At 37.0% G+C, this 19,688-nt stretch overlaps 8 protein-coding genes across 14 annotated transcripts; 5 read left to right on the top strand and 3 right to left on the bottom strand.

The window, feature by feature from the left end:
- Positions 1-149: 149 nt before the first annotated feature.
- Positions 150-1,988, top strand: LOC140815243 (plasmodesmata-located protein 2-like). The gene is made up of 3 exons (XM_073174365.1): positions 150-1,259; positions 1,507-1,620; positions 1,709-1,988. Exons 1-3 carry the CDS (start codon positions 470-472, stop codon positions 1,714-1,716), a joined length of 912 nt encoding a protein of 303 aa, XP_073030466.1. The 5' UTR covers positions 150-469; the 3' UTR covers positions 1,717-1,988.
- Positions 1,989-3,395: 1,407 nt separating this feature from the next.
- On the top strand, positions 3,396-4,790 carry LOC140815662 (putative pentatricopeptide repeat-containing protein At5g52630). The gene has a single exon (XM_073174736.1). It carries the CDS (start codon positions 3,396-3,398, stop codon positions 4,788-4,790), a length of 1,395 nt encoding a protein of 464 aa, XP_073030837.1.
- A 4-nt stretch (positions 4,791-4,794) lies between these two features.
- On the top strand, positions 4,795-5,103 carry LOC140815661 (pentatricopeptide repeat-containing protein DWY1, chloroplastic-like). Its single transcript, XM_073174735.1, has one exon. The coding sequence runs from the start codon at positions 4,795-4,797 to the stop codon at positions 5,101-5,103; it is 309 nt and encodes a 102-aa protein (XP_073030836.1).
- Positions 5,104-5,215: 112 nt separating this feature from the next.
- Positions 5,216-7,545, bottom strand: LOC140815241 (uncharacterized). Its single transcript, XM_073174364.1, has 4 exons — positions 7,157-7,545; positions 6,730-6,958; positions 6,202-6,354; positions 5,216-5,901 (listed from the first exon to the last, which is right to left on the bottom strand). Exons 1-4 carry the CDS (start codon positions 7,382-7,384, stop codon positions 5,216-5,218), a joined length of 1,296 nt encoding a protein of 431 aa, XP_073030465.1. The 5' UTR covers positions 7,385-7,545.
- A 1,343-nt stretch (positions 7,546-8,888) lies between these two features.
- On the bottom strand, positions 8,889-12,328 carry LOC140814471 (uncharacterized). Of its 7 annotated transcripts, none has more exons than XM_073173472.1 (4): positions 10,218-12,328; positions 9,741-9,830; positions 9,589-9,670; positions 8,889-9,426 (listed from the first exon to the last, which is right to left on the bottom strand). In XM_073173472.1, the coding sequence occupies exon 1, from the start codon at positions 12,268-12,270 to the stop codon at positions 10,270-10,272; it is 2,001 nt and encodes a 666-aa protein (XP_073029573.1). In that variant the 5' UTR covers positions 12,271-12,328; the 3' UTR covers positions 8,889-9,426; positions 9,589-9,670; positions 9,741-9,830; positions 10,218-10,269. The 7 variants fall into 7 exon arrangements, with proteins under 7 accessions (XP_073029573.1, XP_073029574.1, XP_073029571.1 ...); XM_073173473.1 differs by having other exon boundaries at positions 9,741-9,823; XM_073173470.1 differs by having other exon boundaries at positions 9,589-9,830.
- Positions 12,329-14,743: 2,415 nt separating this feature from the next.
- Positions 14,744-15,598, bottom strand: LOC140815660 (secreted RxLR effector protein 161-like). The gene is made up of 2 exons (XM_073174734.1): positions 14,923-15,598; positions 14,744-14,823 (listed from the first exon to the last, which is right to left on the bottom strand). The coding sequence occupies exons 1-2, from the start codon at positions 15,596-15,598 to the stop codon at positions 14,744-14,746; spliced, it is 756 nt and encodes a 251-aa protein (XP_073030835.1).
- Positions 15,599-17,042: 1,444 nt separating this feature from the next.
- On the top strand, positions 17,043-18,862 carry LOC140815736 (uncharacterized). The gene is made up of 2 exons (XM_073174794.1): positions 17,043-17,604; positions 18,235-18,862. Exons 1-2 carry the CDS (start codon positions 17,233-17,235, stop codon positions 18,679-18,681), a joined length of 819 nt encoding a protein of 272 aa, XP_073030895.1. The 5' UTR covers positions 17,043-17,232; the 3' UTR covers positions 18,682-18,862.
- LOC140815738 (uncharacterized) lies at positions 18,610-19,617 on the top strand. The gene has a single exon (XM_073174795.1). The coding sequence runs from the start codon at positions 18,818-18,820 to the stop codon at positions 19,400-19,402; it is 585 nt and encodes a 194-aa protein (XP_073030896.1). The 5' UTR covers positions 18,610-18,817; the 3' UTR covers positions 19,403-19,617.
- The last annotated feature ends 71 nt before the right edge of the window (positions 19,618-19,688 follow it).

Genomic DNA, 19,688 nt, shown 5'->3' with positions numbered 1-19,688 from the left:
TTTTATATAATTTTTTTGATTGAATATCATATGTTAGTGTTATTTTAAATTCTAAAAATTTGTTTTATTATTAAATATTAATTTGACAGTTGGATTTGATCATATATATATATATTTTTAAAAAAAGTAAATGTCGCCGGCGAGTGTCACCACGCGGGGCCTGCCTGCCTACATCATCCTCGTGCCACATTCTCGCCCTAAGGAGAAAAGACGCTCCTCTGTTGTCAAATTCCATAGATAGTCAGACACCATCATAACCTCTGAAAGCATAGTGAATACCAAAACCCCAAAAGAACCACACTCTCCCTGTTTGTTTTTCTTTCTGTAGAGAGGGAATGAAATGGAAGCCTGTAAATTTTGCCTAGTCTTTCCTCTCGGTTAGACAAAAGCATCTACCAAAATCTTTATCTTTTTAGCCTCTTCAGGAAACAAGAAGAGCCCATGATTTAATCCTATCAAGATTCCAACAATGGATTTTCCCAGGAATCCACTCTCTTTCTTCCGACTTTTCCTGCTCATTTCAACCATTTTTGAGCTCACCCCACTATCCAAATCTGCTGATGATTACACCACCTTAGTGTACAAGGGTTGTGCGAATCAGCCTTTATCAGATCCGTCTGGGGTTTATTCACAAGCAATTTCATCCCTTTATGGCACCCTCATTGCACAATCCTCAAAGGCCAAATTTTTCAAGACTACCGCTGGCACTTCTCAGTCGACAATCAACGGCCTTTTCCAATGCAGTGGCGACTTGTCAAATGTTGATTGCTACAACTGTGTAAGCGGCTTGCCTGTTCTCATAGACAAGCTCTGTGGCAAGGCTATTGCGGCTAGAGTTCAGCTTTCTGGGTGCTACATGCTGTACGAGGTTGCGGGGTTCCAACAAGTTTCTGGGATGCAAATGTTGTACAAGAGTTGTAGTGCAACAAATATCGGAGGGGCTGGATTTGAAGAGAGGAGGGACACTGCCTTATCTTCACTTGAAAATGGCATGATTACTAGTAGCGATGGTTTTTATACAGCAAGTTATGAATCTGTTTTTGCAGTGGGGCAGTGCGAGGGCGATGTTGGAGCTTCTGATTGTGTGGTCTGTGTGCAAAATGCTGTCCAGAGAGCTCAGGTCGAGTGTGGAAGCTCCATTTCTGGCAAAATCTATCTCCAGAAATGCTTCATTAGTTATAGTTATTATCCAAATGGAGTCCCTAAAAAATCTTCTTCTTCTGGTTCTTCTTCTTCATATACTTCTCCTTCTTCATCAGGTATTGATAATTCTCTTTGCTAAGTGGCGTATTTCTTCTTCTTTTTTTTTTTTGCTTAACGAAACTCTGATTTGTGAGCTGACTCCCAACTGTGATGTTAATATTTTAATCAGTAAATTTCATGTATAAAGGAGGATGATTAAGATGTTCGTCTGGTTTAAACATCTTGGCCTTATTTCTATATATTATTGGTGATTGAAAGAGCATTAAGAATTTACTAAGGCAAGTTGTTTTTGAATGATGACAGGGTCAAGTCCAAATACAGGGAAGACTGTGGCTATAATATTAGGAGGGGCAGCAGGAGTTGGGTTTTTGGTAATTTGCTTGCTGTTTGCAAGAGGTTTGGCAAAGAGAAAAGATGGTAAGGATATAAGCCCTTTGCTCTCTTTGAAAATCTTGTGCTTTCTAAATCTTATGCAATTACATGAGTTATATTTGAATCTGTGCAGATCACTGAGAGCAAGTGTAATTTGTGAGAGAGATGACTATATTTGGAGTGGAGCTATTGTCTCTTCTTGGAAAACCACTAATTGATTATCATGTTTTTGAGGTTTTTGAGGGAGTTGAGGAAAATTAGGGGCATGAACTCATGTTATTATCAGTGAAATTTTAGGGATGTTGCCGTAGAAATTTTGGTGGCTGGTTGGAATAGAGACGAAGGTGCAAATTGTAGTGTTTTGTGGAGGGAATTGGAGAACAAGAAGAATCAAAAGATTTTGGCTTTTTTCATCCCATTTGCCATGTGAATTGTTCCCTGTTTTCTGTCCTTGTCTGGGATATTTATTCTTTATTATTGAAAAGCTTCCTTATCTCTGGTTGCATGCTCTATGTTTTCCTCCTCCCTAGTTAGCTTTTAGGCATGTCAAACATTGGCATGCATGCAATCAAATAATAAAAGGGTCAAACAGTGTCAGTTGTTTTCTATTATCTAAGAAAATTAGAAAAAAAATTCAAACAAACAATTAAATTCCAACTAATATGTAATTTCGAGAAACCATAATGGCTTTTTCATCCCATTTGCCATGTGAATTGTTCTCGGTTCGTTTAATACACACATAGGCTCGAGCTCGAATGAGCTCAGTTCGTTAATAGCTCTTTTTTTTCCGCTGTACAATTATATGTTTAAATCATCTTTGGCTCTCACGATTGGAATTTCCCACCCAAATTTCTTGACTTTTTCACCATTTTCACTAATTTGCAATTTTTTCCCTCTCCTCTTAACATTAATCAAAACAGCAAAATTGTTGCTAGCAGAACCAAGAAGGAGATGGGACACAAATATGATATAAATGACTTGACAAGAATGTCAAGGTTTGATTGAACACGCACCCGACACACATGGTAATTACGGATTTGGATTTTCTGTTATTGGGAATACACAACATCATATGCCGTGTTTTATACAAGATCATCAATTGATGCATCTTGACAATTTTTTAAATGTCTGACAATTTGAGATGATCATCATCTTGTGTAAAATAAGCTCAGCACATAGTTCTGTGCTTAAGCCCTCCAAATCCTGGTAATTACTAGACTGTATGTACATTGTCGGGCCTTTTGGATTGTCACAGACTTTGAAACATGAAACCAAACATTTGATGAAGGATGATAGTCATCAATCCTGCGGCTGTCCCGGTATCCAACTTAAACTCAAATGTATTGATTATGAAAATTGCAAGTTACATTCAACAAAAGTAAAGCTAGAATAAAACATGATCAAATGAGAAGTAATCTTGGATATAACACCACAAACAATCCGGGAGTCTAGACCACCGCAACCGTTTTCCGGAGTTTCGAATGGAAGTTGATCCTGTTCAGATCTCTCTTTAATGCGCAGCCCCATGATTAAAAACCACTCACTTTATAATTGTTTAACTCATGGAGGTGCCTTCACTTGACATCATCTTCAATGAGAGATGAGGCGGCGTCCGGGGAGCCAAGAAAGTGCATCATCCCAAATCTGCCACATCAAATTTTACAAGAATCTGCGGAGAGACTGACTGTCTCTTAAATTCTTCGATAGGGGTGGAGAATATTTGTAATATTTGGCGAAACATTTGATCCAGAAATGATGCAATTGGTCGTTAAATACTCAAATACAGCTACAAGGATAGCACATCCATAAATTTTTGTAACATGACTTCACTACAGACTGACCCACGATGCATGCACGCGCAAGCGATCAAGACAAGCATAACCCCCGCACCCCAAAACAGAGCATTCTTCAACAATCTCATCACCCTTTACTCCAACTCCAATCTCCACTCCCTCGCCCTCCGCCTCTTCAACTCCATACCCTGCCCAAACACCGTCACATGGACTTCCATAATCTCTGCATTCTCCGCCTCCCCACTCGCCATCCGCCTCTTGCTTTCCATGCTAAGACAGTCCGCCACAATTCTTCCCAACGCACGCACAATTGCTTCCTTGCTCAAAACATGTGCTTTCTTGAACTATAATTCAATTGGCCCACAACTTCAAGCGCTTTCATTTAAACTTTCTTTGTATGAAAACGCTTTTGTTGGTTCTGCTTTTGTTTCTTTTTACTGTAAGACGAGGGATCTGGATTCTGCACGTAAGGTGTTCGATGAACTGTCTGTGCGTGATGAAGTTTGTTTTGGTGCTATAATTAATGGGTTGGCTCAAAATAAGAGGCCCATTGACGCTTTAAGGCTCTTCGCTGAGACGAGGAGAGAGGATGCATTGTCATCATTTCATAGCTTATCCGGGGCTTTGTGTGCTGCGGCGGGGGTGGCAATGCTCGAGCAATGTAGGATCATTCATGGGCATGCGGTGGTGATTGGAATGGACTCAGATGTGTACATAGGGACCGGGTTGATCGATGGTTATGGAAAGTGCGGACTCGTGGAGGAGGCGAGGATGGTGTTTAATGAGTTGGAGGTTGGGTTGAACATAGCTGGGTGGAATGCGATGATGGCAGGGTATGCACAACAAGGGAGCGTTGAACTTGTGGTTGATCTTTTTTGTGTAATGGAAAGACGAGGAATGAAGCCGGATGAATATAGTTTTTTGGCAGTCTTGACAGCATTCTACAATGCAGGTATGGATATGGAAGCTGAAAGGTGGTTCAATAGAATGAAACTGCAGCATGGATTGGAACCGAGGATTGAGCACTACACGTGTTTAGTTGGAGTAATAGGGAGGGCAGGAAGGCTAGAGGAGGCAGAAAAAGTTGCTTTGACAATGCCATATGAACCTGATGCAGCTGTGTGGAGAGTGTTGTTATCAAGTTGTGTGAGCAATAGAAACGCCAAGATGGCTGTGAGAATGAGCAGTAAATTGTTGGAAATGGACCCCGACGATGACTCAGCTTTGGTGATTTTGGCAAATACGTTTGCAAGCACTGAAAGGTGGGATGGGGTCAAAGAAGTATGGAAGATGATGAATGATAGGAGATTGAGAAAGGAGATTGGGAGGAGTTGGATTGAAGTACAGGGATCGATTTGTGTATTCTTCGCTGGAGATACAAGGCATCCTAGGAAGGACGAGATCTATACAAAGTTGACATGAGTTGATGGACGAGATAGAAAATTTAGGATATGTACCAATTTTGGATGAGATGTTGCATGAAGTAGACGCAGAAGAAAAGAGGGCGTCGCTCTGGCATCACAGTGAAAAATTGGCAGTGGCTTTCGGTTTATTGGGTGGTGTCGCACCACCTGGAAAGCCTTTGAGGATTGTAAAGAATTTGAGGATCTGTAAAGATTGCCACGAGGCATTCAGGTATATTAGCACGGTGACGGAGAGGGAGATCATAGTGAGAGATGCACACCGATACCATAGGTTCTCAAATGGAACTTGTAATTGTGGTAATATCTGGTAGTCTATATTCCTTGTGTACGCATTTTTCCCGAGCTTTGTTTTTTCTCAGAAAGTTAATTGGGTGGCCATTTGAAGCAAATAGTACGAGATAAACAGTAGTAAATAATACCACCCTAGTCCACCGGAGTAAAACTTCTTTTTATATATTGCAAACATGAAAACGGCATGTTTATGAGTTTATCAACTTCGAGTGCTTTGGACATCAGAGTGCTAAAAACCAAATTCTGGCCTGAACTGTCCTCGGGTCTACCAAAACCCCGGCATACAACAAGAGATGTATTGTACAGCCAAGGTACAGAAACTGTATATGCAAAACCACGGGATGAATTCCCATTTCCTAATAGAGCGTCTTTGTACGATCGGGACACTTGAGAAACATACTGGCCCTTTGGCACAAAGGGCAGACCAGATGGATGAGATGGATCGACATTTAAGTCAACATATGAATGCAAGTTCACAACCACTGTTCCATGATCCGGATGAAGGCAGTTCCCTAGAGCTTGGAGGAACGGGGAATGAGGATTCCACAGCTTGTGCGGAAAAATATCATCTCCATCATAGGCATCGATAAAGATGATATCATATATATTGTTGCTCTCAAGAATAAACTGCTCTGCATCTGAATTAAACAAGAATAGCCTCTCGTGAGTGCCTTTCCACAGTATTTCATCTGCATGATCTGGCTTTGCAAATGCGCGTTTGCCTGATGGGGTTATAACTGAGAAAGACGGAAAACCCATTGCTTGAATCGAAGCTGAGATTACGATGGGATCAATTTCAACTATGTGGACTATAGCACCTGAAGAAAGCAAAACAACTTAGCATAACAATCTTACTGGTCTTTGGGAAAGAATCCAAGTAAAATGGAAGTTCAACCATTTCAGCAAAGATAAAAGAGAACTTTTGACAAAAAGAGAACGAGTAGATGAAGACAATAAGAACTAAATTGGCTGGTCAAAGAAATTATTCCAGCACGCACAGTCAGATTCATTTTGAATTCATTGGTTCTTGTTGACAGTAAGAGTCTGAAACAGGAATGTTTGATCACAAGGAGTGGAGGACAAATCCTTCAATCAGAAAGGAAGTTCAAATTTCTAACCTCGAATTTTACTTGCCAAAAACAAAGGTATGCTTCCTCCACCATGACCAATGCATAATATATTCATATTTTGCCTCCCAAGTACAGCTTTCTTAAAATCATAATTGCATGATGAGATGGTGGCCAATCCAGCAGCTATCAAGCTCTTCACATCTGCAGAAAGATATGAAGGCGATAAAAGTCAGTTAAATGTTGTGGTCAAGAATCGAGAAAACAAAAGCAGACAGGGAAAGTTCCATTTGTATAATTTAACAACAGGAAGGTATATTTTTCCTCATTCTGTCATGCTTTAGGACAAAGGAGAGGGAAGAAAAAATATCACGTGACGATAATGGGAATGCAAGAGAATTATTTTCGAACTTTGAATTTCATTTACATTAATGTCACAAGGAAAATGACTGCAATAGTGTAATCTGCAGTAGATCATTCAACAGGAAATGCATGCATATCGTAAGATGTGATACTCAAAATTCTACGGGAAAATAATAGCAGCAAAATTGCAGAGGGAACAAATTTGGAGGCATTTACATGGTACAGCCAGACAATGTGCCTGCTGCATCAAGAACATAGAGCCAGGTTCTCCTTGTCTATAAGCAGCCATCACTTTAACCGTGCTTTCTCGAGTATAATCATTAAAATGAAGAGTTCGCCACTGATAACCTGTAGTTACGAATTTTCCATGGTTTTTAAGACCTGGATATATCTCAGTGTACCTCTGTTGAAGCCAATTCTCTGCCCTTCCCCAATGAAGTTTATCCTGTGTCACCGTTGTTACAACATTAGTTGACACCTATAGCATTTATATTGACTTTCAACATAATGACGACATCTAGAACTTGAGTTACAATGTATATGATGAAAACCCGCTGGATACAAGAGGACACACGAAGTTAAGTCGGAGACAGCCACCATATACATGGAACGAACACAGACAATACAGCAAAAGCAAACATACTGGCTTGGAACAAGGATGAGCTAAAACAGAGACGACGCCGTTTCCACTGCGTGAAATTCCTCTAAAAACGGTTTCTCCAGCAGAGGCGCCACCTCCTCCTCCTCCTTCTCCTCCCCACCACTCGGAGGCGAATGCCCAATCTCCTTCGTCGTCGATATGGCTGCTTCTAATCGCCGTCGAAAAGCGCCGGAGGCCCGATTTAAAATTGATTCTCACCGAATTAAACATTTCTACACGCGTCCTTCTTTCTTACAGGGAAATAGGCCGAGCCATAATCAAACTCAATTTTAGGGTTTTAGTAAATCGGAGTGAAAAGCATTACATCGTTCCAAGTTCGAAAAGTGCACACCGACTTCTTCCTCTCGTTGGTCCATTTCCAGCAATGGTTGGACTTGGAATGAGTACGATGATACACCAATCACTAGTCCAACACAACTTGCAAATAACAAAAACTTTGAGAATCGACGTGATTAATCAAAATACATCAATAAATATGATTTATATGTTGCATTTTTTAAAATCAAAATTCATCTGTCCAAACATAAACTTACTATTAATATGTTTTGACCAACACATTTAAATAAATAAATCAATAAAAATTAAATACATAAAAGTATTATCATCATCTTCTCGGATCATCCAATATCCCATGATTTATTATCAGAAAACTGAAAAATCTCGGTTCCTCTCCACCTTTTCGACCACGGAAACCTCTGCAAGTAATATCTTAAATCCGGAGGGCTAGATATTATTGATCAATGGACATGTTTTTGCTCTGTTTTCTTGTTTTCTGATATATGGTGTAGGGGTCTAGTGTATCCAAAAGTGAAAATGAAGAAAGCGGAGAAGAAGCTGATCAATATGCATACCGAATAAGTTTTCTGCAGTCTTCGAAGGCATTTGAATGACGATCTTTGTCTTTTCTCTTCTGCAGGTATACTTGAAAAATTACTGAATGAATAATTATTTATAAAATTCATATTAATTTGTTATTAATTAGTATATGTTTCGAACTTAAAACGTTGATATTTCGATTTTTTATATTAAATATTTGAAATTAACTGGTTAAATATTTCACTAACAAATTAAACATACTCATGAACACAAACTGTATCAACAAGTTCTGTTCAATTTAATTAAAGTTTAATTGTAACAAATCTATACAATTATCGTGTTGTAATTAATTTTATTTATTATGAAAAAACTGTGTAACATTGTTTTTATAATAATAATAGTTATTATTAATTTGAAAGATCTTTTGAATCAAATTCATATAGTATGAGCTAAATTTTCAAGTATGAATAGTCCAGGTTATTTTACTCTAGTCGAAAATGTTAAAGTTTCACCAAAAGGGTTCACTGCAATGACAAACTAATGAAATAAGTTTTCTAGATAAAACATTTATTTCGAAGAGTTTTATTTTTTTACTTAAAAACTCACTCACCTGAATTAATTTTCTGAGATGGATATTCTATTTGATCACCATAAAAAAATATGTCAAAAATATTACTTTTTATTGTAAATATAGACATGATTGACCTATCTTACAAATATAAATCCATAAAATCATCTTACTAGAAACCTATAAAACTTTGTACGACTTAGATTCTTGGTAATTTTTTCCAAATAATTTTGTGCCTAATTTATGAAAATTGTAACTTTTGCCGTTGACATTTTATACGATATTACAAGGCCATTGCAAGAACATAACGGATTAATGGTCCCCAGGTACCCAACAAAATTTTCTCTGAGATACCTTGTATTCATAACCGTTCAAGAAAATTGAATAAACAAATGGTCACACAATAAATAATATCTGATATTGCAGCCAACACGAACTTTGCAAATTTAAGCTCTTTTCATACACAAATAGATACACATGCATCTATATAATGTAGTTTTATGTTAAAAATGACAAGCCTGTAGTTAATTCCTGTGTGGGTGTGCAGATGAGTCCCTTGGATCAGTCGTAAGAATTCCTCGCTCTTACGTCCCAATGTCACCTCCGCCCACTTTTCATTCATCCAAAGGCATGAAGAGTTACCAGCTTTTGTTTCTTATAAAGCATCAGATGATCGACTTTGTAATAAATTGATACATAACTGCTTGTCTGATCGACAGAAGAAACGAATAAGAAGATGATAGATGGGAAGGAGAATGGAAGAAATGTAACTACTTCAGCACCACATCCACGTGCTGTCTTATCCAGTCCAGGTAACTCACATAGTAGAAAACTTTTTGGTGTATCCAGTTTACCCCCTTTGAGTTTCCTGACAGAATTTCCAGGATCTCGATTATCGAGACAAAATGATGGGGAAATACTACAGAACTTTACTTGAAAGCTTATCAAAATATAAACAATTTCTCCTTCTTCATTTGTGCAGATAATGATGGAATCATTTTAAATGAAGCACAGACATGAAGAGAATTACTTTCAGGTCTCAAAGATCATAATCCGTGTCAGAACAGACTGCAAGAGATTCCCAAGGTCGGCAGTTGCTGAAAGTTTTGCTCCTACAAAGAGACAAGATAAGGAGTTAATTGATTTCAAAGACAATGGTTTAGCAAAAGGAAGAAATACAACCTTGGCTGGTTCAAGTACTAGAAGAGGACAAAGGAAAAGAATAACATCAGCGCCGATCCATGATTAAGCTTTTGATAAGCCCACTGGCAACTTTTTTGCAAACAAAAATGTTACTAATAATGTAAGATAATGAGGGAATATTATAATGTAACATAACAACTTCTGTCATCCATGTAACAATAACAAAGAGTTTGGAGATGCAAAAAATCCTAGATTTAAAATGTCTTGTCTCAACCTAAGTATTATGGTCACTCAGTGTCATAGATGGTGCCAATGAACGTTTGGTTAATTTCTAGGAAAAAACTAAATGACAGTTCTAGCAGCTGAATCAATTTCATCCATTTGATCATAAGTTGATTTACATTTTGTGCTGCTTCCTCGTGGCTAAACATATCAGTGGATTTTACCTCTTAAGAAGTAAGGTAATGGAAAATAATAAAAAAAAACAGTAGAGTGAAAAAAAGAAAGGCCTCTCACCATTTCTTTATTTCAAGTGTTCCTGATAACACAGCCCCAAATATATGTTCATCTAGCACACACTAGATACTTTGATTTCCATCTCTAGATAGATCAAATTTAGCACACATGAAACCTTTTTGAACTCTGGATGAGTTTTATCCCCTGCGAGAAATACTTTCCCACCGTTGCTTGATTCAACCCAACTACAACCAGGTTGCTTTTTCACACCTGTATTTCTCATGCGCACCCAAATCTTTTCAGCTTCATCTTTCATCCCGCTGGTTAGATACATTTCACCCAGAATCATATAAACACCAGAGTTATATGGTTCTAAATCAAGAATCTTCTCGCCACAAATTTTGGCTACGGCAATGTTTTTGTGCATTCTACATGCTCCAAGAAGTGCTCCCCAAATGCTCGCAGAAACTTCTATTCCATGTACTATCAGTTGCCTTAAAATATTCAGTGCCTCATCAATATGTCCAAATCTTCCCAATAGGTCAACAATAGAAGTGTAATGCTCATTAGTTGATTGAATAAAATACTCATTGCGCATAACACAGAAGTAAAATTTACCATGTTCCACAAGTCCTGCATGGCTACAGGCAGAAAGAACACCGACAAAGGTAATCTGATTAGGCTTCACAGTTGATAGCCTCATCTTTTCAAAAATCTTTATAGCGTTTTCAGCTTGACCATGGTGAGCTAGCCCACATATCACAGAATTCCAAGAAATGGTATCATGACAGGCCATAGAATAAAATTCAAGTAACGCAGAATATACATTACCACATCTAAAATACATGGTAATCAATGCGTTAGAGGTTGAAATAAAGTGATCAATTCCAGCCTTGATTGCTTCTGCGTGAATTTGCTTTCCAAGGTTTAAGGATGGTAAGTTGGAACATATCGCAAGAAAACTAGTATGCGTAGCTTCATCTAGGGGCAATCTATATTCTTTCATCTTGATAAATAACTTTATACCATCCTCACCACGATCATTTTCATCCAGTCCAAATATGGCAACATTCCATACAGTTGTATCACGAGAAGTCATTAATTCAAAAACTTTCATGGCATTCTCAACTTCCCCAATGTCAAAGTATCCTTTCATAATGTTTGTCCATGACACAACACCACTTAACGAGCTCTTCTCTAAAACTGCATGAGCCTCTTTCACCAAACCATTCCTGACCATTGCCAACAAAATTGAATTCCATGTTTTTTCGCATTTCTGAGGCATCTCATTGAAGAGCCTCAAAGCATTATTTATCCTACCATTACTAACGAGCCCGTCAATCATCGTTATCCATGAGGTCCAATCCTTCTCAGGCATCTTTTGAAACAAGCCTTCTGCTATTTCAACACTTCTATTTTTTAAGTAACCATTGATCATCGTATTCCAAGCTTGAACATCTTTTGTTGGCATATCGTGAAAAAATTCCCTAGCTTCAACAAGACCCCCAGCCCCCAAACGCGCCTTCAGCATAATGGTCCAACTTGCAATATCCCGAACACCCATTATTCTAAACAACTCCTCAGCCTTGTGGAACTCCTTAATCTTCACTAAGCCCCCAATCAGCAAATTCCAAGAAACCACATCTTTCAAAGTAATCTGATTAAACACTCTCACCGCATCATCCATCAGGCCATTATTGACATACCCCGAGATCATTGAATTCCATGTTACTACATCTTGATAGCCCATGCTTTCAAAAATCTCTTCTGCCCCCTTAACATCACCATTACACATTAGCCCGCATATCATTGTATTGTAGGAAAAGATATCGTGAAATGGCATTTGATTATACAAATACACGGCACTCTCAAAAAAGCCATTTTGAAAATATCCTCTGATCATGGCATTATATGTGACTGCGTTTTTCCGGGGCATTTCATCGAACAGTTCTCTGGCTTCATCAACGAACCCACTTTTCATGAACTTCGAGATCTTTGAGTTGAATGGTTTCAAGTCATGTCCCGCTGTAAGAGTATTGCCGTTGATGTGGCGTTTTGACAAAAGTATCTTGGAGAGTTTTGGAACTTGTTTGATGCTTGAATTGAACCACATAATCCATCCGAAGTATAGCAGAGGCAGGCTAGGATTCTTAGCAATAAATAACTTCGTTGCCGAGTATATAATAATATATATACTAATATTTCATTTTAGCACAAAAATAAATTTTTTCATTTAATTAAAAAGTTTATTATATTTCAATAAATTTATAACTCTCTCATATTTAATTTTTTTATTCTAAAATTAATTAAAATATTAGTTTGTAATGAAATATAACATAAATTATTTATACATCTGAATTTTCGCATACGAGAAACACGTGTAAAAATTCATAGAAGAATCTCTATATATACATTGGCTCATTCCAATTTCTTCTTGTTTTCTTTTCCATCTGAAAAAAAAATAAACTGAATTTCACGTAGATTCGAAATGAAATTGGATGACATAAAATTTATTTAACAAGTCAGCCAAGAGCGAGTCACATGTGAGACCGTCTCACGAATTATAATCTGTGAGACGAGTCAACCCTACTCATATTTACAATAAAAAGTAATACTCTTAGTATAAAAAGTAATATTTTTTCATGGGTGACCCAAACTAAGAGATACATCTCACAAATACGACCCGTGTCGGCAAAAACTTGTGTGATACCGTCTCACACAAGTTTTTGCCGCCAACCAAATACTGATTCCCTATGTATATTTATAGATTATATTTAAATCATGCAGCATGAGCCTAAAATAATGTCAATATTACTGCAAAAAACTTATAAAATAAAAGGTTTATAAATTTCAAGATAAACTTAAGACCTTATAACACTAATCACATCTTATCTAATAATTTTTAAAATCCATATAATCTATTATTAAGTAATCGGATTAGTTAACTTGATCCACTTATTTTTCATGTTGAAATTATTTACTCGAACAGATCTTAATTTGAGTCGCATCAAGGTTATTATACTGATCATTTATCTTGATCTTGATTCATGATTAAGATAATTGACACGATATAATCCTAAATAAAGATATATGAGTAGTGTCTTAAATGATAATTTAAGAGATATCTGTTATAAATTTTTTTCTATGTAATCTGTTGTGTTGAGTCATGTGAAAAAATATATGTAGTTCATGTAACCCTCAAACTAAGAATCTATAAATTTAAATTATTAATGTTTGATATGAAGAATAAGACATAATTATTATTTTACTTATCCAATATTCAATTTAAATTTTACAAAATATTAATATCGAACATTATTATTTTATCTAAATATATTAATTTATTATTCCCTATACGACAAACCTTATCACTCATTATCTTTGGACACGATCTCTCCCCATAATTAAGCACCAAAACAATCCATTCTTCCTTTTTCAATTTTTTGTTGCACAATATATCGAAAGATACAGTATAGAAATGTTTTTATCAATAAAACCAGCGAGCAATATAGTGAAAAGAAAACCGTAGAGAAACGCTATAAATGAAGTAAACCAAACCGATGCCTGTACGAAGTACAGTGTCTTTAAAACACATTCGTCCCCTCTTGTATGTGCTTCGAGAATCATCTTGGACGTCTGTTTCCCAATATACAATGGAACAATCAGCAATGACTTAGCACTATACACTACTACGGCGAACTGAAAACATATATTTACTTTATCACCGAGATTTAACGGAGGCCAAATGAAAAGCTAACAATATGAAATGCAAGAGAATACATGAAAGAGAAAATATTTTCATATACATGAAATGAGGAAATGAACACATTATTTATAAGCCTTAAAAAGTACACCAAGAGTTATGCAAAATTAATTAACTCAATTAATCTTCTCATTAACTCAAGAATATGAAGAGCCAAAACTCTTTAACTAACTCAAAAATTTGGAAAGTCAAAAGACACTTCTGCAATAATGAGCCACAACTAACTCAAGAATGTGGAGAGCCAAAAGACACTCCTACATTCATTAGACATAATTTTTATTCAAACTCTAAATTTGATTAAAATTTCCAACAATCCCCCACATGAATGAAATTTGATACAAATCTTGGTGACAAAGTTCTACAGTTGAATCCTGCATAGGATAGGTAAGTGTTACCCTTTGAACCTTTCCTTATGAAATATATTAGCTTTACTAGCTGACCAATAGACATGTTGTCCTTGAAATGTTCTGCCGTTTATGTAAATTAATATATAATTCACACAAGACTCTCCCTGGTACTATTCAGTTATCATGATTGTGTTCGTTTTGACCATGAACACACGCCTGGTTCTGCGAGAGGGTCTAGAATTGAGCCTAACAATCCTTTAGAAGTGGCCCCACTTCTCTCTCACATAGGTGATTCTATATTTATCTCATCAGAATCATTAAACCGTAAGTTTATCCTCAACATTCACTGTTTTATAAGGAATGGACTAGGGATAATCCCCACAGTGATTTATCAAATTAGTATGATTAGGTTGTCCCATTGAACCTAGTTCTTGGGATCTCCAGTCAGCGTAGATTGGGTTTTCCTTCACACCAATTTATTCTATAGGCTTGAACCCCATTCCCCTTGATGATTTCGCAACAAACTCTCTGTTTAACCCCTTGGTTAGCATATTCGCTATATTATCATTTGACTTTACATAGTCAACAGAGATAACTCCAGTTGAGAGTAGTTATCTAATGATATTATGTCTACGACGTATATGCCTAGACTTACCATTATATATTTTATTTTGTGTCTTTCCAATCCCAAATTGACTATCACAATGTATGCATATAGCCGGCACAAGTTTTTTCCATCCTGGAACATCTTCTAAGAAGTGACGCAGCCATTCAGCATCTTCAGCACACTTATCAAGAGCTATAAACTCAGATTCCATCGTGGATCTGATTATTACAGTTTGTTTAGAAGATTTCCACACAATGGATGCACCTCCTAAAGTGAATACAAATCCACTTGTAGATTTTGAGTCTTTCATATCAGATATCCAATTTGCAATAACAGCAGGATATCTGGTATAGTGCAGCCCATGATCACGAGTGTACCTTAAGTATCTTAGCAATCTGATAATTGCTTTCCAGTGTTCAACTCCTGGATTACTCGTGATTCTACTCAATTTGCTTACTGCATAGGCTATGTCTGGTCTTGTACAACTTATTAAGTACATCAGACTTCCAATGACTCGAGAGTATTCTAATTGAGACATACTCTCACCTCGATTCTTTGATAGATGCTGACTGGTATCTATCGGGGTTCTAGCCAATGTAAAGTCATCATTATTGAATTTCTCAAGTATTTTGTCAACATAATGTGACTGACTTAGGACTAGCTCTTCTGATATTCTATGAAGTTTAATTCTAAGGATTACATCGGCTAAGCCCAAATCTTTCATGTCAAATCTTGAGTTCAATAATTTTTTTGTGGATTTAATCATCTTATCATTACTACCAATGATAAGTATGTCATCTACGTAAAAACATAAAATGACATATCCAATTTCACTGTTCTTTATGTATACACATTTGTCACATTCACTGAATTTAAATCCAATATCCATCATGGCTTTGTCAAATTTTTCGTGACATTGCTTTGGTGCTTGTTTTAAGCCATACAGAGACTTCATCAGTTTACAAACTTTATTTTATTGCCCAGTCGCAGAAAATCCTCAGGTTGTTCCATGTAAATTCCTCTTCTAAATCTCCATTTAAAAAAGCCGTCTTTACGTCCATTTGTTGTACTTCAAGATTTTTCACAAGGCGGCAATCACGAGTATCACACGAATGGAGGTTATTCTCGATACAGGAGAATATGTGTCAAAGTAATCAAGCCCTTCACGTTGATGATAACCTTTGATTACCAATCTGGCTTTATACTTATCTATGGTTCCATCTGATTTCATTTTCCTTTTGAAAACCCATTTACAGCCTAGTGGTTTGCTTCTCGAAGGAAGATTTACTAATTCTCACGTATAGTTTTGTAAAATGGATTCCATTTTGAAATTGATAGTCTCTTTCCATAGAGGTCCCTTAGATGAATTCATTGCTTCCTTGAAGCTTTGAGGTTCACATTCTATCATGAAATTGATGAAATCCGCACCAAAGGAATTTTCAGTCCTAGCTCTCTTGCTACGTCTAGGTTCAATATCTTGATCAAGCTCTTGTTCTTTATCAATTCATGTCTCATATAATCTTTAGAATGAATTTGGTTTTCTTTAGATTTGTATGCAAACATGTATTCAAAGAACGAAGCATTTCTTGATTTCATTATCGTATTCTTTTAAATATCAGGTATTTGAAATTCATGTACAAGTAAACAATATGCGCTACTATCTTGAATATATCCAATGAAAATGCAAAGTTTTTGGTCATATCTTTACCTTTTTTGGAGTGGATACTGCTACCTTGGCAAGACACTGGTAGGAAGGACTTCTACCTTTCCATAACTCGTATGGACTTTTATCTTGCTTCTTTCTGGGTACCTTATTTAAAAGGTAATTAGCTGTTAGAACATCTTCCCCCCACATATTCTGTGGTAAACCAAAACTTAATAACAACGCATTCATCATTTTTTCAAGTTGTGTTGCAATATTATTACATATGAGAGCGTTGTTGTGTTTATTTCTTATTTATGCTTGTCGAAGAAAATATTAATTTTTCCACTTTAAAATATAAATAAATAAATAAATAAATAATATGTTATTATCCATAATTTATTATGATAAACAAAACCACAAGTGCATGAACTAAAATCATTACAACATTGACAACGTTAGTCAAACGTATCACAATATATATCCTCCATCCTTTTTCTCTTACATGCATCCGGATGATTTGTGCTTTAGACTAGAAAAATTAAGAGGCCAATTTTCTCTCCTCTCCCCCCGGTGTCTCCTCCTCCTCCTCACCACCAATCATTCCCTCGTTGTCCTGGCAAGCGGACGACGAGTGGAACAACCACCGCCCCGCCTCCAGACCGTTTTCGAAATCCGTGTATGCACATGCATATGCTTCACGATTTTCCAACAAAATGGCTTCCATCTTGAAACCTTTCCAACTGCTAGAAATTAACGTTATATCTGCTCAAGATTTGGATAACATTTCCAAGAAAATGCAGACATATTGCACGGTGTGGCTGCGTCGAGACCGGAAGCTTTCGTCCGGTGTGGATAATGAAGGGAAAAACAACCCTACGTGGAATGACAAGTTTGCTTTTAGGGTTGATGAGGAGTTTCTCCAGCAAGAAGACTCGGCTGTGATGATCGAAATATACGCTGTGAATTGGTTTCGTGACAAGCTCATCGGCACGGCTCATGTGCTGGTCAGAAACCTGCTTCCTCCTCCTGTCCGGTCACACAACCACCATCGCCGCCACATGGGAATGCGATTTGTTGCCCTTCAGGTATGTTAACTTTCTTGATATATAGTTTTCTTAGTTTTTTATTAGTTTATTCTTGAATATTCATGTTATTTGTAAATGCATTGTCATATAACATTGTTAGCTTGATCGGTTTTGATTCTGTAAAATGCTTGCAAAAGCAAAAAATTTATTAATCTTCATGAATCTTGATAATTAAGGTGCTTATTAAGGACAGAAGTTACATTTTGAGAAAAAAATTGTACAAATTTAATTGTTGTTTGGAGGAAGGGACATAATAAATTATTCTGGTTGTACATAATATATATTTCAAATCTCAAAGCTTATATATATGATTTAAATCTCGTAATTAAAAGCTTAAATTATGCATATAAGAATATTCAATTCTTATTCCGACTCGTTCCAAGGACAACATATATATCCCAAAGTTTCTTAACATGAAATCAAACCGTGTAATCTTAACTGTACAACCAGCATTTTCCTTAAATTATTCTGGTTATACAATTCCATAAATGGATTAGTTATGCACATATTGATCATATTTTGTCATATATCCCATAAAAATGTGGAGATTTTTCTTTTCATATAAAAACTTCAACACGGAACACTTATCATGCTTCTTATGCTAGTTTAACATTCGACTTTATGACTTAGGTACGTCGTCCATCAGGGCGCCCACAGGGAATACTGAACATCAGTGTGGCGCTAATCGATAGCACTATGAGAAGCATGCCATTAAACACAGAACTCAGTGCTTCAGGAGTCGGATATCGTGATCATGTGATGGAGCCTCCACCTAATCTTCACCGGATTGATCACAATGGAAATCGAAACAAACACAACTCATCATCTAATGTCAAGCCTATATTGCGTAGATCAAGAAGTGAACGTAGCGAACACGTGACAGTTGACACTAATTGTTCCCCAAATGGCTCGGTGGTTGTCTTGGCAGGTAAGGGTAAAAAGGGAGCTAAAGAAAGTTCTATTCTTAGTATTTCAGAATGTGTGGATCCATTTAAAGGAATGAAATTCAAGAAAGGAAAAGCAAGTTCAGTTATTAGTGGTGCTGAGCTTAGAGAGAAGCCAAAACAAAAGGGATAACAGAGGCAAGGGAAGTTCAGTGTTGAGCGATTCAATCTTGAGCAAAGAGTCAACTAACTTTCACAAGATTGATAAGGGTGATCTCAAAATTGAAGACAAAAGCAAAATAGTTGATGAAATCCCTAACAACAAGGCAATGGATGAAAAATCAGTTGCCAAAACTGGAAGGATGAAAAATGGCGATTCACCAAAAGACAAGCCCCAAGATGGCAAAAAATATAATCCCACTTCAAAACACAATGGTCATCAAGACTACGTTGCGCCTAAGGGTTCCAAGCCACATGATAGCAAGTATGTGGTTGGTGCTCCCTTCAAAGGAAAATCGCCTGGGTTGGATTCTTCTGAGGTAGGTCCCTCGCCATCTGAAGTGGCGGCTGCGATAATGGCCGAGAGGAAATATCCCCTAGATGATAATCAAAGCTCGGTATTGGATGGTTGGAGCCTGGATGAAAGCGTGGAAGGGCTTAGGTCCAAACTGGAAAGATGGCGTACTAATGTCCCGCCATTGCATGATCGTAGTGGATACTCTTCGAGTAGCTACAAAACACCTGCTAAGCATGCTCGTAGGCATACGGATGGTGGTACTGGCTTGTTTTCGTGCTTTGGAAATATATACGGGTATGAATGTCAATGCGTTTGTGGTAAGCCACCAGGAAAAAAAGCTCAGCGCACCAGGTTTCATAGCCCACCTTTTGGAACCTCGAGCCGATCTTTCCTTTAATGAAGTCTCAATATACTGTTGATAAAGAAGTTCGTAACAAACACACACGCACACTTTAGTTGTTATGTGTTGATATTAAAACAATTGCTGATTTATTTGTAATCTTGAAGTTGCAAGACGTTCTCTCGATTTTCTGAACTCGATTTCATCATCGATCCTCCTAGCATTCTGTATATGTAGCATGTGAATGAATTGTGCTTGAACATAAACTAATAAGATTTCATTCGTAAGGTACTTTGACGCCTCGCTCTTTTCTTTCTGAGGCGACTACTCAACAGCCAAATAT

The sequence above is a fragment of the Primulina eburnea genome, chromosome 15, assembly GCF_022965805.1.
Source record: "Primulina eburnea isolate SZY01 chromosome 15, ASM2296580v1, whole genome shotgun sequence".
Classification (NCBI taxonomy): Eukaryota; Viridiplantae; Streptophyta; class Magnoliopsida; order Lamiales; family Gesneriaceae; genus Primulina; species Primulina eburnea.
Note: the sequence above shows the minus strand (reverse complement) of the source record. Positions and strands in the feature narration are given on the sequence as shown.

What these genes read in the sequence shown, in the direction of transcription:
- LOC140815243 (XM_073174365.1), top strand. Translation starts at nt 470, where the DNA reads ATGGATTTTCCCAGGAATCCACTCTCTTTCTTCCGACTTTTCCTGCTC. An exon ending in TACTTCTCCTTCTTCATCAG is followed by an intron (nt 1,260 to 1,506) that starts GTATTGATAATT and finishes GAATGATGACAG; the next exon opens with GGTCAAGTCCAAATACAGGG.
- LOC140815662 (XM_073174736.1), top strand. Translation starts at nt 3,396, where the DNA reads ATGACTTCACTACAGACTGACCCACGATGCATGCACGCGCAAGCGATC.
- LOC140815661 (XM_073174735.1), top strand. Translation starts at nt 4,795, where the DNA reads ATGGACGAGATAGAAAATTTAGGATATGTACCAATTTTGGATGAGATG.
- LOC140815241 (XM_073174364.1), bottom strand. Translation starts at nt 7,384, where the DNA reads ATGTTTAATTCGGTGAGAATCAATTTTAAATCGGGCCTCCGGCGCTTT. An exon ending in ACATTGTCTGGCTGTACCAT is followed by an intron (nt 6,355 to 6,729) that starts GTAAATGCCTCC and finishes ATCTTTCTGCAG; the next exon opens with ATGTGAAGAGCTTGATAGCT. An exon ending in TTTGGCAAGTAAAATTCGAG is followed by an intron (nt 5,902 to 6,201) that starts GTTAGAAATTTG and finishes TGCTTTCTTCAG; the next exon opens with GTGCTATAGTCCACATAGTT.
- LOC140814471 (XM_073173470.1), bottom strand. Translation starts at nt 12,270, where the DNA reads ATGTGGTTCAATTCAAGCATCAAACAAGTTCCAAAACTCTCCAAGATA.
- LOC140815660 (XM_073174734.1), bottom strand. Translation starts at nt 15,598, where the DNA reads ATGAAAGATTTGGGCTTAGCCGATGTAATCCTTAGAATTAAACTTCAT. An exon ending in ACAAAATAAAATATATAATG is followed by an intron (nt 14,824 to 14,922) that starts GTAAGTCTAGGC and finishes ATGATAATATAG; the next exon opens with CGAATATGCTAACCAAGGGG.
- LOC140815736 (XM_073174794.1), top strand. Translation starts at nt 17,233, where the DNA reads ATGGCTTCCATCTTGAAACCTTTCCAACTGCTAGAAATTAACGTTATA. An exon ending in TGCGATTTGTTGCCCTTCAG is followed by an intron (nt 17,605 to 18,234) that starts GTATGTTAACTT and finishes TTTATGACTTAG; the next exon opens with GTACGTCGTCCATCAGGGCG.
- LOC140815738 (XM_073174795.1), top strand. Translation starts at nt 18,818, where the DNA reads ATGGATGAAAAATCAGTTGCCAAAACTGGAAGGATGAAAAATGGCGAT.